The sequence below is a fragment of the Scleropages formosus genome, chromosome 6 (genome assembly GCF_900964775.1).
Source record: "Scleropages formosus chromosome 6, fSclFor1.1, whole genome shotgun sequence".
In the NCBI taxonomy this organism is placed as follows: Eukaryota; Metazoa; Chordata; class Actinopteri; order Osteoglossiformes; family Osteoglossidae; genus Scleropages; species Scleropages formosus.
The window spans coordinates 3,763,153-3,775,169 of NC_041811.1; the positions used below are offsets into that span (position 1 = coordinate 3,763,153).

The 12,017-nt window shown below is 41.5% G+C and overlaps 1 protein-coding gene across 3 annotated transcripts; it reads left to right on the forward strand.

The window, feature by feature from the left end:
• Positions 1 to 3,670: 3,670 nt before the first annotated feature.
• tmem230a (transmembrane protein 230a) lies at positions 3,671 to 9,843 on the forward strand. 3 transcript variants are annotated; one of them, XM_018734471.2, is made up of 5 exons: positions 3,672 to 3,831; positions 4,025 to 4,138; positions 4,985 to 5,107; positions 7,260 to 7,382; positions 9,078 to 9,841. In XM_018734471.2, the coding sequence occupies exons 3-5, from the start codon at positions 5,009 to 5,011 to the stop codon at positions 9,216 to 9,218; spliced, it is 363 nt and encodes a 120-aa protein (XP_018589987.1). In that variant the 5' UTR covers positions 3,672 to 3,831; positions 4,025 to 4,138; positions 4,985 to 5,008; the 3' UTR covers positions 9,219 to 9,841. The 3 variants fall into 3 exon arrangements, with proteins under 3 accessions (XP_018589988.1, XP_018589987.1, XP_018589986.1); XM_018734472.2 differs by lacking the exon at positions 4,025 to 4,138 and having other exon boundaries at positions 3,671 to 3,831; positions 9,078 to 9,843; XM_018734470.2 differs by having other exon boundaries at positions 3,672 to 4,138.
• Positions 9,844 to 12,017: the final 2,174 nt, after the last annotated feature.

Below are 12,017 nucleotides of genomic sequence, written 5' to 3' on the forward strand. Positions count from 1 at the left end.
CCTTTCCACACCGACGCAGGATCGTTGGCTGAAAACTGTTTCTTCAGCTTTTCAGAGTAGTTTTCTTAGCCACTCTGATCTCTTTTGCCAGTGTGTTTTTGGCCTGTTTATACAAGACTCCGTCCCCGTTCTTGTAGGCGTCTAATGTGAATATTTTATTGGTGGCAGTTCTCAAAGAAATGGGCTTGAGATCCTTATTCAATACTAAGAGGGATTCGCTGCTCTGAGGGATGGGGGGGGGATTATTCCACCACATCAGGTACAAAACCAAGAATTCATAGATATTCAACTTTGCACGCCTTGTGAATAGGACCACCGATTGGCCAGAGGTGGAGGAGTGCATTTCATTTGAGAGATGAGGAAAGAAACATAGAAATGTTTTGTCAGGCCAAACAACCTTATGCTGTGGAATTCTGGGTGAGCTGTAGAGCCTTGATAGCATTAGCCAGAAGACTAGTTAGGAGGTCAGTGGAATAATCCTGGGAAAATGTCACCATGGCATGAACCAAGACTTGTGTAGAGTGTTTTGTAAGATATGGACAGATTCTGCAAATGGAGAATGGACAGGAGGTATCTACAGGATTAGGTTATGGCTGCAAGGTGCTTGGGGAAGCACAGTACTGAGTCCATTGTAACTCCTAGGCTAATGACTGACAAAGAGAATGAGACTGGCCAGTTTGATCGAGGGCTTTCTACTGGTGGAAAGACCAGCAAGGAAATGGTGGACCACAGATTTGAAAAGGCTGAGTAGTAGATGGTTATTGGTTTAACCAGGCTGAGATGTCTAAGAGACATACTGCAGTGTGTGAGGATATATCTCTGTGTGTTGGGTGATAATGTAGGAGCTATGTATACTTCATTTGCATGGTGATGAAATCAAAAACCACAAGAATTAATGCGAGCCAAGGAACTGGTATAAATGAAGAAGACTAGGAATAAGTGGCCAAGTACTGAGCCCAGTGGCATACCTGTTGAGAAACTGAGGTGCAGAAAGGGAGCCATAACAAACCATCCAGCAAGACTGGATTCCTGTGCTCCTCTGACAAGGAAGACATCGCAACGGCTGCAGGGAAATGTTGATGTCCTAGAAAGACATCATGAATTAAACGATGTGTGTAAAGCTTTTGCCCACTGTGACGCATATCATGGTTTTCATTGTCCTGCTCAGCTCATATGTCTGTATGAAGAGAAGATTAATCTGAAAACCAAGGGGCAACAAGTGTTTCTTTGAAAACTTTAGAGAACTCAGGTTCATGTAAATTCTTGGAAGACCTTTGATTTTAATTGAATTTACAGTGTATTATGATGTTTTGGGGGGTTAACTCCTCCACTACCTTTGAGAATATGAACACTAATATAGATCTTCTGAGTGGAACCACCAAGCATCCAGAGTTCCAGGAACATTGTGCTCTTGCAGAAGGTAAATATTGGACAGTAGACAGCATAATGGCTGTATCTACCGCCTTTAGCTCTGATAGTCATAGGTCCAGCTCCCACCAACCAGTAGTAGTAGTAGTAGTAGTAGTGCCCTTGTGCAAGGTACTTTACTCTAAAATGCTCCAGCAAAAAATTCCCAGCAGTATAAAATCACTGTAAATCACTGTAAGTATCTTAAAACCATGTTGGAATTTTTCAGGTCCTCAAAAACCCACATATACTTACCGCCAAAAGCAGGTAAATCTGTAAGTCTGTGTATAAACTCAGTTCACTGGAGTTCTGCAAAAGTGTATCAGTGGTGATTGAGCATTGCCAGCACACACTCCCTCTTGGCTTCTGTCTTCCTCTGTGTTTTACTCACACCTCATAGCCCAGTTACCTCCAGTGACAGATAATGGTCCTTTATGCTTCCCAGCTCCTAAATAAATATTTGGGCTTCATTTGAATAGATTAGAATATTAATGTGTAATGTGTTTATTGCAGGCACAGTGTAGCATTTGAGGAGAATGTGTTTTACTCTCTTTACTTGCGCAAACATACACTTTCCACATCGCTGAGGTTTTGCTTTTCTCATACTGCAGAATATACAGCTGGAGAAACAGAAAAGCTGGTATGTGGTCTGTGATCAGTATTCTGTAACAGAACACCAAAAAACCAATAAAGGCATTGTCGGGAGAATAAAGGTCATAGTCATAGAGGGTCCTAAAGATCAAGATCCAGGAGTAGATAAAATGTTACAGAATCCTTCCAGAAACATTCCTGCTCCTTTCTACCAGCTCTCAGGTGGCACAACAGGTAGCACTAGTGCCTCACAAGTCCAGAAATGCATATTTCAAGTGGATTGGACAGATCTAAATTGTTCTACAAGTGTATGTGAGAGACAGTGTTGTGCTGTATAAATGTGTCCATGACTATAGGCAGTTTAATGTATTTAACACTGTAAGTAATCTTAGATACAAGTGTCAGTACTATATTTATTATTAGTAATATTAGCACTATATTATAGTGCTAATATTTATATTAGCACAATAAAAATTTCTATTTAATAATAAATATATTTAAATTTACATTATTTTAATTAATTATTGTATGATACTTTGGAGAAAAGCATGTCAAAATTAATAATGGGTAGCACAGAGGCACAGCAAGCAGCGCTGATGTCTCACAGCACATGGGTCATGTTAAAGGATGTGGGTTCGACCCCTGCTCAGTCTGTGTTGTTCCCCCTGTGTCTGTGTGGGTTTCCTCCTTCAGTCCAAAGTCATGCTGTACAGGTTCACCTATAGTGTGTGAGTGACAGAGAGAGTGTGTTTCACTGATATATGGATGAGTGACCCAGTGTAAGTAGTGTATCGAGCAGTGTAAGTCACCTTGGTGAATAAGGTGTGTGGACTGACAATATTACACACAGTTCACTGGAAGTTGCTTTGGAGAAAAGCATCTGCTAAATAAATAAATGTAAATCTTTTAACTGAACACATGTAAAGTTATGGTCTGCATGCTATGTTGGCGTGACCCAGATACACGCGTGATTCTGCCTGTAGTCAGCAGGAAGGGCCTTGATGCATGAAAGACAAGCAGGAGACACCAGATTCTGCTATTTAAAATAATTCTGTTTGATGACAACTTCTTAGTGGGCACCCAGTACATGAACAGAGCTGCTCCTGGGACCTGAGTCTGCAATTCACAAGTCCAGCTGTGCCTCCTTGGGTTTAAGCTTTAGAGTTGCTCCACTGAGGTGGTGTCCAGTCTACTGTCTGTAATTACAGTTATACATTTACTCATTGGTTTCTCTCAAAGAGTCTTACAGTGGTAAGCTATTTACACATTTATAGCATTGTTTTTACTGTATCAATTCAGAGTAAATACTTTCATCAAGGAAACTACAGCAGGATGCAGAATTCAAACCCTTTCTGTTGCAAGGTCACCACCCCCTCCTGCTATAGTACCTGCCTGCTGTAGGAACTTGCCTGGTAAAAATTACCTAGCTGTACAAATAAATTATGAAAAAGGTGGATGTGACAGGTAATTAACAGTTAATAGTAATACTTAATGAAACAGTTTAATTGTTACATGAGTGCTACACAAAGGAGTCCCAGGTACAAACATACACACATATACATACAGACACACAACCTACCCGGGTGCACTACGCAAATTCTCCCACTAGGTGTCAGTGTAGACACATTAGAACACGACGGCCTCCCCCCTCAAACGAAATGGCGCCCGCTCAACTTCGTTGTGGAGCAGCTTCTGCGCGCGCCGCCCGGGAGGGGGAGCACGTGACGCGCGCGTTGCTGCAGCGGGAAGCATGGCGGCTCGTGTACGGTGCCACAGCAGAGCTGCGTTGGACAGTGCCGATCGCTAATTCCGATCGTTCATAACTCGACCGCGGTAAGTGCGTGTGTGACGTGAAAGTATGCGCAGTTTGCGCGCGCTCCCCACACCTCCTCCCCTTGCGTTTCCGAGCTCGCGCACCAGTAAACAACGCCAAGGCTGTGAAGCCGTAAGTAACAAGTAAAACTGTTTGCGTGGTGCAACAGGTATGTACTACATTCGCGCAGCTTCCTGTTTTATCGCTACTTAGACAGACACGTGGCACCAGATCACCTGTAAAGTTTCAACTCAAACTTTGCGTCTGCGCACTCCGCACGGTGACGTCACCCGTACGTACACCTGGAGGCCCGCGATTGTGGATCAGGTGAGAGGACCGTCAGAGACGTTTATTTTCACATTTATTTTCTGGGGTGTATCGGTCTCCTCACTGGAGGTGCCCGAAGTAATAATAATAATAATAATAAACAATTATTTTTATTATTGTTGGTGTTTGTGGGTTCAGCTTCAGCTGTTAATGAGTGGGATTTAATTACATGTAATTATTATTATTATTATTATTATTATTACTACATAATTTGCTTATCCTGTATTGTGGCAGTACACCTGTTTTTTTTTTCTATACAGCCCTTTGAATTGTAATGCACTTTTGTGTACTTGTACTCATTTTCATTTACATTACTTCATTTAGCGGATGCTTTTCTCCAAGGTGGCTTCTAATACACATTATGTAGTGTTATCAGCCCACACCTTATTCACCCAAAGAGACTTAAACTACTACATACACAACTTACAATGGGTCACTCATCCAGATGTTCGTGAAACACACTTTCTCTGTCACACACTATGGGTGATTTAGTCACCAATCAACCTGAAAAGCTTGTCTTTTGATTGTGGGAGGAAACCGGAGCACCCGGAGGAAACCCACACAGACACAGGGAGAACATGTAAACTCCACACGGGCTGAGTGGGGGTCGAACCCATGTCCTCTTGCACCACCCTGGCCCTGTGACACTCCACTTTGTAGAAAACCATTTAAGGAATTACTATAAAATGTACTACTTTTTCCCCATGAACTGGTGTCCTGTCCAGGGTGTACCCTGTTTGCCCTAGTGCTCTAAGCTTCCAGATAGGCTCTGAACCACCGCAGCCCTGAATTGGAGAAGTGGTTAATGAAAATGAGTGCGTGTGTATATTTTGCACTTTTATTCAGGCAGTGACGCTCTGCCCCCCTGTGATGAAGTCCTCTCGGAGTGGCCTGATTGCAGGGCCAGCTGGCAGTAAGGTGAAATACTCCAAGGTGGCCAGCAGTGAGGATGGCTACATTGACCTGCAGGTCAGAGGAACATGCAGTTTGTCTGGAGAGCATAGAATATTGTACTACTTCTCATAGTTAAGTTTGCCATTATTGACTGCAATGCGATTTGATTAATTTTTTTAGGATTTACTGTCTGGAGCAGCAGGGAGCAGTGGTTAAGAACCTAAACATTAATTAGAATGTTGTTGGTTCAGGTCCCAGAAATGTATCTGGTGTCTCATCATAAATACAATTGAGATATTCACAGATATTCACACACTGTCTTGTCAAGTTTTTCTCTGTGGTGTTTCATAATTTTGAAGACGGTATTGGTTGTTTAGGGGGCGCGGTGGCGCAGTGAGTTGGACCACAGTCCTGCTCTCTGGTGGGTCTGGGGTTCGAGTCCTGCTTGGGGTGCCTTGCGATGGACTGGCGTCCCGTCCTGGGTGTGTCCCCTCCCCCTCCGGCCTTACGCCCTGTGTTACCGGGTAGGCTCCGGTTCCCCGCAACCCCGTATGGGACAAGCGGTTCTGAAAATGTCTGTGTGTGTGTGTGTGTGTGTATTGGTTGTTTAATTTCATTTTAAAAAATACTTCCTAAAGTTCCTCTTTGAAAAGGAGTGAATGTGACCTACGTTTACCTGCTCAGTGTTCAATGTACTTTTCATTTATTGTAGCTGTAGCTGGAGTTATTACACAATCTAATCAGCTAATAAAGGGTCATATGTACATTTTACAGGGATAGCTGGAAGTGTAGCAGTTAGAATTGCTGCTTTTGGATGCAAAGATCCATATCCCAAAGGGAGGTTCAAATCCAACCTCCAGCTGTAGTATCCTTGAGTAAGGAATTTTACGTAAAATTACCCAGCTGTTTAAATAGGTAATGGGGGGGCGCGGTGGCGCAGTGGGTTGGACCGGGTCCTGCTCTCCGGTGGGTCTGGGGTTCGGGTCCCGCTTGGGGTGCCTTGCGGCGGACTGGCGTCCCGCCCTGGGTGTCCCCCCTCCCCCTCTGGCCATACGCCCTGTATTGCCGGGTAGGCTCCGGTTCCCCGCGACCCCGTATGGGACAAGCGGTTCCGAAAAAAAAAAAAAATGTTTAAATAGGTAAATTACTGTAAGTAGCTTAACATTACAAATTGCTTTGGGCAAAAGCATCAGCTAAATGAATAAATGTAAATGACTATGGATTTATAGTCAAAACAAATTACAGACAGAAATCCAAATGTGTTTGTAAATTGAAGAGCCTGTGTATGCAATCTGAATATGTAGACTTAATATAGATAAAATATATGGGTTGTTTTGGATTAAAGGTTTGATAAGTAGCATAGCGATTAGGACTCTAAACAGCGCCAAAATAGAAAGTGCCAAAATAAGTTGTACAGGTGTTCCTGTCAACAATTCATCCATTCCTTCTGGATGAGTTGGAAGAAGTGTAGGGTAAAATTGGATAAAATGTCTTAAAATAAACGGGGGTGCGGTGGCGCAGTGGGTTGGGCCACAGTCCTGCTCTCCAGTGGGTCTGGGGTTCGAGTCCCGCTTGGGGTGCCTTGTGGCGGACTGGCGTCCCGTCCTGGGTGTGTCCCCTTCCCCCTCCGGCCTTACGCCCTGTGTTACCGGGTAGGCTCCGGTTCCCCGTGACCCCGTATGGGACCAGCGGTTCTGACAATGTGTGTGTGTGTGTGTGTCTTAAAATAAGTAACAACAGTGTTATGTCATTAATTTTATTGCTGTTATGATTTTTAAAAAATATTCTCAGAACGTTATTCTGTTGCAAATATAAGCGTCTGTCTTGCTAATAAATGATGTAACGTGGCAGTAAGCCAGGCCTGTGTAATGTGATTTGACACGTGGGGCTGTGTGCAGCACCGTCAAATTTTTCCACTGAACAACAGGCTGCAGAAACTGCAGTGTGTACAAAAAAATGGCACCAAACATACTCATTAATGTGTTTTATTTATTCAACTATTTGTGATGGGTGTTCTACTGACCAGGAGCTGGGCAGCTGGTCGCTGTTTCTAACTGAGAGCCTCCTGATAGGTTGTGAAATTTGTGAGGCTGTTGTGTTTTAATGATTTTCCTTAGCGGTCCAGAAAGCTGGGTTATAATTGTGCTGCAGTGTAGCTTTGAAATGGTGGCAGTGGTGGGATCCTGTCCTAATGTATTTGATTGACGTCTCCTGTTCTTTCTGGCAGTTCAAGAGGAGCCCACCCAAAGTGCCCTATAAGGCTATTGCTCTGGCCACTTTCCTTTTTGTCGTTGGTTCCCTTCTCATTATAATCGGAGCCCTTCTCCTCGCTGGTTACATTGAAGTCACAGTAAGTAGCAAAGGCAGTACTGCCACCTGGTGTAAACAAAAGTATAATGTACATGCGCCATGGCACTCATGCGGTATAACCTGACTTTTTATAGCTACTCAGAAAAGTGCTTTGTCTTCAAGTGATCGGAATATGGAATTCCTCCTTGTTTAGCTCAATTAGAATGTTAATTTCCATACTGTCACATCATAGTATCAGATTTCAGAACCTCTCAGCTGAAATGGACACAGATGTTAATATGCAATACTTATTAATGAGTGTACTTGAAACCTTAATCATCTATAGATTTTTGGTGTTTGCCCCCACCGTTGAAGACAAATATAACACATTTATCACACAATCCTTGCCAACATTTGGGAAAACTCTCTAAAGAATATTTAATGATAGACGATGAAGAGACGTACCTTGCTGAACTGGGAAATCAACCTACCATACAGCAACAATATCAGTATTACTTGTAAACTGCCTTAGAAGTCTTATTTAATCTAGAATGCCCAGGAGGGGTGGGCAGCCACTTGCACTTGGACCCACAGAGGTTTTTTGTTTTTGAGTTTTTGTTCTTTCCTCTGTGCCAAGTAGGCACACTTATAGCTCTATAAAAGCATTGTATTACAGTCTGTGGTCAACTGTTTTATTTGTTTCTTTGTGCTGATGTATTTTTTTTTTGCTTTGTGCCTGTTTTAAAGTGCTCTGTGTCACTGCGTGAAAAGAGCACTGTATAAAAATAAATTGAAATTGAAATAGACTTATTTTTTAAAAAGTGCTGTATTGGTTATTAAGGTTGTTTGGAGCTTTGTAATCTGAAGGTCTGTGGTTTGAATCCCACTACCTTTTGTAATATCTTTGATTCTGGTATTTACCCTGAATTATACAATAGAAATTACCCAGATGTATAAAGTTACCTTGGAGAAAAGAGTGAAACTTTATTGTAACTAACATTATAGATTGTACTGTAGACAAAACGATAGATTTTTATGCAGCATATTATATGTGGTATTGCACATTGTATTATAATGAAACAAAAAGGTTTTTGGGACAAGTTTGTGATTCAGTTAGTAGTAGCTGCAGCTCATAGATCTAAAGATGACCAAAGCAGGTGTGGTCTGTTTGGTCTGATTTGGGCTTCTGTTAACGTTTCAGGAAGCCACCTGGAGTCCGTACTTATTTGGTGCAAACCAGTTTTGTATGTGACTGTGTCTTGCTGGAAGTGGTGTGTATTTATTATTAGTCTAACTTGAGCTGTATGAAGGGTCTCCTTAACAGCATCAGCCCCTAGATGCCAAAGCAAATGTAGGGTAAAGGTAAGAGTCATTGCATCTGATCCATGTTGACCTCTTGTATGCTTTTTATGGTCTGGAAGTGGTCATTCCTTTTGGGCATGAAACACACATGAACACCAGGAGAACATGTAAACTCCACACACCTAGAAAACCCCGATACAAAAAAAACAGCCCAAGAGCTGTGAGACACCAGAGCTACCTGGTGTGCCTCCATGCTGCAGAGCAAATGGCTATTCATTAAGGTTAGGTTAATCTGTGAGGTGGCTGAAGACATCGTATCAACATTTCACTGTTGTGACAAGTGTCTATGCCTGTGCTTGAAGGACTAGGGTGATAATTTTTATTCGGTGCTAACTGAGCTCTTACTTGTCTGACTGGTGGAATCGCTTTGTGCTCTTTCTTCCCCCCCCCCCAGCATCCAGATCGCACCATTCCCGTTCTGATCATTGGTGTCCTGGTCTTCCTGCCCGGATTCTACCACCTGCGCATTGCTTACTATGCCTCCAAGGGTTACCGTGGTTACTCCTATGAAGACATCCCCGACTTTGATGACTGAGCCAATTGCAGGCCTTGCTGCTACTCTTCTAGCCAATCACAAAGTCACTTGTCAGGTTTCTGACGCGTCCTCCTGCTGGATGCACCGAGATGCCTTCAGATCCGACATCCCATTTCCCAAAGCTCCTTGTCTTTCAGGGTCAGTTCCTGACCCAAGGAAGTGGGTGCAACTTCAGACAAGGATATAAAAATCTTATCCCTTTTCTAAAAAGCCTATGTGTGTTATAGTCTCGTGTTTACCGCGTTTGTGACTTTTTTTTTAAATTACGTGTCGGTTTTCAAAAGGTATTTATGAAAGTCAATTTAAAAAATATTTACTGCTGAACACTGGTTTGCAAAAATTGGTTTGACAAAAAAAAAAAAAATTACTTTATGTGTATTAGAGCAGGGCAGTACCAGCCATATGGTCATACCAGCATGGGTGATGGTGCAATGAAAGTCTATTTTTAACCATTCTTTATCAAAAAGGGATTTATGTGTTCAAATTTATAATAATACCTAGAACTATCATAAAACTGTAAAACTGTAGAACTTATATTTACATATTTATATTTACTAAAGTTAAATTGGACATTTGAAAAACAGTCCAGGAATATGCCTCAGTACAACAAAATATATATTTATTTTTAGGTACATCTTTGTAGGCTGTCCTTCAGCTATATCTATTTACAGCAAATTTGCAATAAAGCCTTTACTGTATTAATCATGAAAGGGTTCCAGTTAAATTCTTGAGAAAAAAAAAAAAAAACCTTTACCTGTTTTATTAAAACTCTGATACATGTTGCTGCATCGTTGTTTTAATAATCTTAAGGAATGTAGATTTTGTTTTGTTTCATCAGAAAAATTGAAGTCTGTAAGGGGAAAAAAGACACAAACTGTGGAAATAATCAGAATCCCCAAATGTTATATCTGCTCTTTGACGGTGTGTTCGGTGTTGATGTGTAAGTAAATAGCTTGCTGGTTTTGCATCCAGAAAGTTAATACATTTGATAGATTTACCTGAATATAAGTTGTTTCTCCAGTCCTGCCCAGGTGACATAGGTCACTCTGAGTCAGAAGTTCTTATGCATGGGCCTACGCTGTACTGCTTTTGTGACCAGTTCGGAGAAACATCTGCAACCATATGTAGACCAGAGGAGTCATTTTAAACTGTAACAATCTGTTTTTATTGCAGTGAATTTATGAACAATTTGTATTTCTGGTTTATGAGATGACATGTAATAAAGATGACATTAAGGTACATTGACAGAAGAATGTGTCATTAATTTATCTTTTTGTGCCATCCAACCTGCAGAGCATTCAGAGAAAAGACATGGTCTGATCTCTGTGCATCCGTGTGCATATCCCGAGACTTATTACACAGAGAAAAAAGAATATGTTCCAGAAAATCTTGAGTTATATTTCATCATTCCTCTGTCTCAGTTTCAACTGGTTATTGATCAATTCAGAGCTCAACAAAAGACCAGGATAATTTGTCCAGACTCCTTGCACAGCATATGTGCCATTCCTGTCTAATATTTTTATCATTATTATTTTGTTGTTACTCCTGCTAGATGAATAAATTAATCTTGTTTGATGTGATTCCTGGGTTTGCATCCCACTTCCTGCTGTGGTACTTTTGATTAAAATACTTAATATGAATTGATTTAAAAATTACTCTGCTGTATAAATGGGTAAATAATGTAAATAGCATAGTGTACAGCATTTTAAATTGACTTGGAAGAAGCAACCAGGCAAAAGAATAGTAATTTAAAATATTCTAGACTGTTATAGTCTATGTCAGATTGAATTGCATACTGTTATAAAGAATATTGTAAACTAATAGTTACACTATCATGTATTACAAAGAATACAGACTACATGTACAGTCTTTTGTAAGATGCAGTGTATAATTATATGAAGACAAGTTACGTTGCATGGTAACGAGACCCATCAGTTTTGTGTGTATTGAATTTGTAACAAGGAAGGTGCAACATGGTAATCATGTGTTTGTATGGATTCCCCCATACCCCCGCTCGCTGCCGCAACAATCTAAAAGTCACGACGTGAGTGTTTCATTCCTTCAGTATCCTTCATATTTTTTTAAAAAAGTTGTGGTTATTAAATGTAGTACCGGTGGATTATTTGGAGATATTCCTTCTACTATAATAAATGTTATTATAATTATTATTATATTAAACGGATGGCTAATTGCAGTGGGTTGAAGTGGTGTAAATCAGCACACACACACACACACACACACATTTCAGTGACACCTGATGACAAAGTGATATACTAAATGATTTATATGCGACTGAAATATGAGGCTTCGTCGGCTTTATTACAGTAGCATGTTTCTTGAAAAGACTGATATTGTCCCGTCTGCGGAACTGTTCGTCGTCGGTAATAAGTGCAAAAGCGGGAAAGAAGCCAGAAAATATTATAGGATGTGTGGCTGTGTTACTCAAAAACAGAGAAAAGAGAAGTCGATACTGCTGTCCGCTGGTCAGCAGCCGATAATATTAGCGAAACGCAGAGTCCCGTTTGCAGGGAGAAACTCATTGTGCGGAAAAATGATATCACCGGCTTTACTAAAAACAAAAAGCTGCAATACTCACTGTACTTCTTTACACATAACTATAATAATAATAAATACAAGGACTGGAGCTTGAATGTGCGGAACCTCCTTGAGTACTGGGGGGGGGGGGAGGGGCCGCGTTCCACGCGTGAGCGAGCGTGTGTGCGCGCTCCCGGTCGGCAGGTGAGCGAGCGTGTGCTCGCGCCCCCCGTCCACACAGGTAAACGCGATGAGTGTGTGAGA

Coding starts and splice junctions, on each gene's coding strand:
- tmem230a (XM_018734472.2), top strand. CDS start 5,009: ATGAAGTCCTCTCGGAGTGGCCTGATTGCAGGGCCAGCTGGCAGTAAG. Junction 5,108..7,259: donor ATGGCTACATTGACCTGCAG/GTCAGAGGAACA, acceptor TCTTTCTGGCAG/TTCAAGAGGAGCCCACCCAA. Junction 7,383..9,077: donor CTGGTTACATTGAAGTCACA/GTAAGTAGCAAA, acceptor CCCCCCCCCCAG/CATCCAGATCGCACCATTCC.